The sequence below is a fragment of the Contarinia nasturtii genome, unplaced genomic scaffold (genome assembly GCF_009176525.2).
Source record: "Contarinia nasturtii isolate CC-2019 unplaced genomic scaffold, AAFC_CNas_1.1 Cnas_scaffold_2315, whole genome shotgun sequence".
Taxonomy (NCBI): domain Eukaryota; kingdom Metazoa; phylum Arthropoda; class Insecta; order Diptera; family Cecidomyiidae; genus Contarinia; species Contarinia nasturtii.
Window position 1 is genome coordinate 1954 of NW_022199638.1, and position 5433 is coordinate 7386.

At 31.0% G+C, this 5433-nt stretch overlaps 1 protein-coding gene across 2 annotated transcripts; it reads left to right on the forward strand.

Moving 5' to 3' along the window:
* The first annotated feature begins 922 nt into the window (after positions 1–922).
* LOC116348187 lies at positions 923–5338 on the forward strand. Of its 2 annotated transcripts, XM_031779101.1 has the most exons (6): positions 923–1162; positions 1231–1318; positions 1468–1517; positions 1603–1702; positions 4962–5028; positions 5168–5338. In XM_031779101.1, the coding sequence occupies exons 1-5, from the start codon at positions 1082–1084 to the stop codon at positions 5024–5026; spliced, it is 384 nt and encodes a 127-aa protein (XP_031634961.1). In that variant the 5' UTR covers positions 923–1081; the 3' UTR covers positions 5027–5028; positions 5168–5338. The 2 variants fall into 2 exon arrangements, with proteins under 2 accessions (XP_031634961.1, XP_031634960.1); XM_031779100.1 differs by lacking the exons at positions 4962–5028; positions 5168–5338 and adding an exon at positions 1777–2147.
* Positions 5339–5433: the final 95 nt, after the last annotated feature.

Here is a 5433-nt window from a genome sequence, read left to right on the forward strand (position 1 = left end):
TCACTGCTGATTTTAAGTTACTGCAGTTGTACAGTTGAACAAAGACTAAACTTGTACTTTGTTATTCTTTTTTATAAGAAGGAAAAGGCACTGCCAAAGAAAAATTTATAAAAACAAATTATACATTGATTCTATTAATAAATTTACAATTTTCTGTAGAAAATGAAAAAGAAAACACTTTTACACTAAGGCATATCAAGATAGTTTGTTTGGAATTTGAAGAATGAAATGAATGATTAACAATGGGAAATATATATATTGACGCATCGCTTGCACAATTTAAAATGGATGTATTCAAACCATTTTTATATGTGAAACTCTAGAACGTGAGAGCTCAAAACAAATAAATCAAACTTGTTTTCAAACAAGTCCTTGTGACGTTTATATATCAACGAAGATAATGTGTCACACATTCTGTGTTTTGATTGTGTCACACCTCAATTTCTCACAAAAACTTTATTTCGAAAGTAGGCGTCCCATTGGCATTTTGAATAATTTATTTGAAATTATTTTTCATTGATTTTTAAAATTGACATTAAATTTTTAAAATCAAAGAACATAAATAATAAACTTGTAACCTATCTTGTAACTACGTTACTTCAAATCCAATGCGGAAAACATTCACGGTCATATATAAAATATTTTCCGTTGTGAATGAATGAAATGATGAAAATGTAAATTAATAATGAACATTATTAAAAGCTCTAAAGAATGTGTAATTTGTGTATCAAAATGACGTATCATTCATTCTGCGAAGTGTGTATCACTTTCGGCAAATAATCTCAATTGAGAATTTTGCATTGACCGTGACTTATACAATGTAGTGAACGGTGGTGACTGAATACGTTGTCGCACGCATGGACCCGCAGTATGCATTGCCAAAAATTCACATTAATTAAATTAGTTGATTTCCAACTGTCAATAAAGTGACATCAAATTAAAGTTAACTCCGTCTCAATATCATTTATTATATGTGAAGACTTTCGCCAATAGTGAATATAATTTTTTTTAGAGAGTTCAGCGTTTTTAAATCTATAGAGTTGATATATTTTCATGTTCAGAGATTAAGAGTTCCCAAATCATGGCCATCGGAGAAGAAAATCAACAAAAATGTGTTTTAAATAGAAATGCACCAGCTCCAACCGCACCGCCACCTGATTATGTGAGTAAATATAAGTGTACCATGTATAACTATTTGTACATATAATTTGTTTCTAATTAACATCATAGTACACACTATTTCCGAGCCCGCTATTAGTTCCAAATTCACAACCCAATGCCACTTTCATTCCAATTACACCCCATGAATATAGGCTAGGTAATTTTTACAAAATGCATCAAATTTACTAATTTGCCAGGGACCAAGACTGCGTATACTAATAGAAAAAACATCTATTTTTCAAAAAAAAAAAAAAAATCTGTGTGCATTTCATTAACTACTAATAATTTCTTCCAATTTCATGTTAGATAATCACAATGTTCAAAACGAAGTCACAATAGATCAAAATCGTGGCAATGTGAGTAAATAGTCATAGTAATTGGCTGAATTTCGGTTTCGTTTCAAAATTAAATTTCCACCTGATTGTTTCGCTATTTTATTAGGTTGTAACATCAGTTCCAGTTCAAAATGAATTTACGCAGATAGAAATTCCAACTGCAGTCTCGCCACAAGCCGATACAACATCAACAACATCAGACGACGGTTAGTTAATATCTTCATAATTCAATAAATTCCATAAATTCTTTTAAAATAACATTAATTTTCATTTTTTAAAGATACTACATGCTCACGTGTTTGTATTACAATTCCCTTAATATATTTACTAATTCGAATTTTATTATATTATTATAGACATTTTAAATAAGAAGAATTTGAATTTGTTTGTCACTTTGAGTTTGTTTGAGTTAGACAAAAAGTGTGCCACGAGTCGCTGATTTTCTCGATTCAGTCTTATTCTTCGATTTGAATTCAACGGATTCTATGCTTTATTCGTTATTTTTATAATACTATCACAAAGTAGTTAGCGAAGCCCGATCATGGTATAGGATTTTCTATATAAACCTTGTAACTAACAACACCTCTAATGTGTATTCCGAGTACTAATCGACGTTTGTAACAATATGGCCGTCACGGTTTGGCAAAATCATAATGAATCGATTAAACTGCCTTAAACTGTTAAAATAAAACAGTAGAAATAAATAGATTTTAATTTTTTACATTTTTGAAAATAAAAAATCTTTCGTTTTTTTTATTTTGTGAGATTTTCTATCCACAATATTCAAAAATATTAAATTAATAAAAATGAATTGGTTGACATAACCTCACTTTTGTGTCACAATCGTGATAAACCGATCAAATAATTATTAAAACGAAATTGAGGTTATGTCAACCACTTCATTTTTTATTAATTTAATATTTTTGAATATTGTGCAGTAAATCTCACGAAACTACCGGAAACTACAAAACAAAACAAAAAATTTTAATTTTTAAAAATGTAAAAAATTAAAATATTAAAATATTTTTATTTCTACTGTTTTAATAGTTATTTAATCGGTTTATCACGATTGTAACACAAAAGTGAGGTTATGTCAACCAATTCATTTTTATTAATTTAATATTTTTGAATATTGTGGACAGAAAATCTCACAAAATAAAAAAAACAAAAGATTTTTTATTTTCAAAAATGTAAAAAATTAAAATCCATTTATTTCTACTGTTTTATTTAAACAGTTTAACGCAGTATAATCGATTCATTATGATTTTGCCAAACCGTGACGGCCATATTGTCACAAACGTCATTTAGTACTCGGAATACGCATTAGAGGTGTTGTTAGCTATGGGCATGATCAGGCTTCGGTAGTTAGTTAATAAGAATTTTTGCTTTAAATTTAAAGATCCTTTTTATATATGTGAATGAAATATGAAATCAGCCAAATAAAGCGGGAATGATCCAAACAAAAAAAAACCGTCCGATTTTGTTTCTTCTCTCAATTCTTGAATCGAGTTCAGAAGCAGTAAAGAGTTTACGATTGAGTCAATTTACTAATTTAGATTCAGCATATATTGAACTTAAAGTCGTAAATGAATTTATTCTATAGAACAAACAACGACTCAAAGTTCGTATTCGAAATGTGTCTATCTGTGCGTGCATATTATGCAAATGACGAATTCCGTAATCGAATTATTGTTTTAAAACAGCCGAATGCTTGCTCCACAAAAAATTACCAATTGACAAATATTTACTGAGATAATATTTGACTTGTAGGCAAAAGTTTAATTCAATTTGAGAAGCTGTTTATTAATCGAACTAAGCAAACTGTACATGCTTTGCTCGATGAAAGGTTAATTAAAATTGGCACTCTATTTAAACTAATTTCGATTAAATTGATTCACGTTTATGTGTTTGGAGACTCACAATTCACAATAGGCAGAAAATCAATTGACAAAAAATTCAATGGGATCCATCAACAAAATTACAATATGAGTAAACGTCTCGATTCTTACATTTAATTGGGATGAAATAAGATATGATTGTGAATAAAGAATGGATCAATTCAGGTGCCGAAATGTGTTCAAAATTCAATTCAAATGAATACCTCACCTGATTTTCCATTTTGTCTCATATAATTGAATAAAACGATCAAAAAATCATTTTAAATTGATTTAGCATCAATTCTCGGCATCAATTTGAAATGTTCATCGTGAATCCAATTTGTATATCTGATCCGCGAGCTTTCTTTCACTTTATGCATGCTACGCAATGTAGCTCATAGAGGACCGCAGCTATAAATCGTTTTTCTATGCGTTTTGGGTATAGAGAAGCACAGAGCAACGATTTTTTGGCCATGTTAATGTAGGGATGTGGTACACTGTACACTGTATGGTGTACGCAAAAAATCAATAGGTAATTTGTTAGCACAATAACTCTTTTTGAGCGATATTCATTCATCGGTGTATCCATGGTGTACCCATACCCCTGGTATGCAATTTGTTAACTCGATAACTCTTTCCCCAAAGACGTAAGTCAAAGTGGGAAATGTGTAATGGGGGGTTTTTTGGTACGAGAAAACTGAATCCGGCGTTAGTTTTGAGATAAAATCAATATTTGACACAGTTTCTTTGAAAAAATTACAAAAAAACTGAATTTTTTATATGGAAGCCATGCCTGTTTGATATTGTAATGACGTGAAACTTTACACAGGCTATTTTTTACACAAAAAAATAACATTCTGTTTTACGAAATTTCAATACAAATACGTACGTTTGACAGTGGATTTGAGCGCGTGGTTCTTTTATATGGGAGGTACCCTTATTTTTAATTGAAAGTTCTTCAAACTCTCAGAATGTTAGTTTTTTGTTAAAAAAAATGTTCTTTGTAAAGTTTCACGTCATTGCGATATCATGCATACAAAAATTCACATTTATGGTGTTTCTACCTTTCCACAAACACACAGAGAGAGACACACACACACACACCACATATTTTGAATTATTTATACGTCAATAGTCTATTAACTGGCCAAAAAAATCTTTGGTTTTAGCATTTAGAATTTGGTAGTTATTAAAAAAGTACTGCAATACCAGTGCATATTCAATATCTTTCGGGAAATAAATATTCGTTCACTAAAGAAAGAAATTTGGAAACAGTGCGGAAAAGTTGGACTTACGGATGTAAGTTCCTTTTTATTTTTTTGTACCCGGTTTCGTTTTATCGCTTTGATCAGCATGGAAAATTGAATGGTGCCTGTTTTATAGCTTTCAATTGAAATGAAACTTTCGGCGCTGTTTTCCGTAATTCTTTCTATTGTGTCACCAATGTGAATATTAAATAACAGCCATTTGTTTTCTTCCTTTATCCGACTGAGCATATGGTTTGTTTGATAGACCTCATTCACTCACAAAATCGAATAGTTCTAAAAATCGTATTTAAATGACATTCTCATGTGATTTGTTTCCTTAGTACGGATCTGTTCCGATAGCAGAACCACAGCCGATAAGAACTCAGCCAAACCCGAGTGGCAGTAACGGTAAGTCTTCATAATTTCATTCTCATTGTTAAAACTTTTGAAGAAGCAAGCAAAGGCGCAATTTTATGGTTGAATGAAGAGTTTTTGAAACGACAATAATTTTGATAAATTCATTTTCTGTTGGCATATGCATCATCAGCACCACCAGCACCAGTTTACAAAAATAAGTTGGGTGCTTTGGAATTTTTGAAGCAAACTGACAAACTAATAGTTCGGGAAGAAGTCTGTTTACAAATCGGCAATAGCTTCAACATAAAGAATAGCCGCGGTGAATCTGTGAGTGATTAATCTACTAGCGCTAAAATTTGCTCAACCCGTATTTTATTTAGTAGTTAAAATTCGATTATTCGGGGGTGGAGGGGGGGTTTACCAAAGGAGGTGGTCTCGATTGGCCCGAGAATTGTT

What these genes read in the sequence shown, in the direction of transcription:
- LOC116348187 (XM_031779100.1), top strand. Translation starts at nt 1,082, where the DNA reads ATGGCCATCGGAGAAGAAAATCAACAAAAATGTGTTTTAAATAGAAAT. An exon ending in CCGCACCGCCACCTGATTAT is followed by an intron (nt 1,163 to 1,230) that starts GTGAGTAAATAT and finishes TTAACATCATAG; the next exon opens with TACACACTATTTCCGAGCCC. An exon ending in TAGATCAAAATCGTGGCAAT is followed by an intron (nt 1,518 to 1,602) that starts GTGAGTAAATAG and finishes CTATTTTATTAG; the next exon opens with GTTGTAACATCAGTTCCAGT.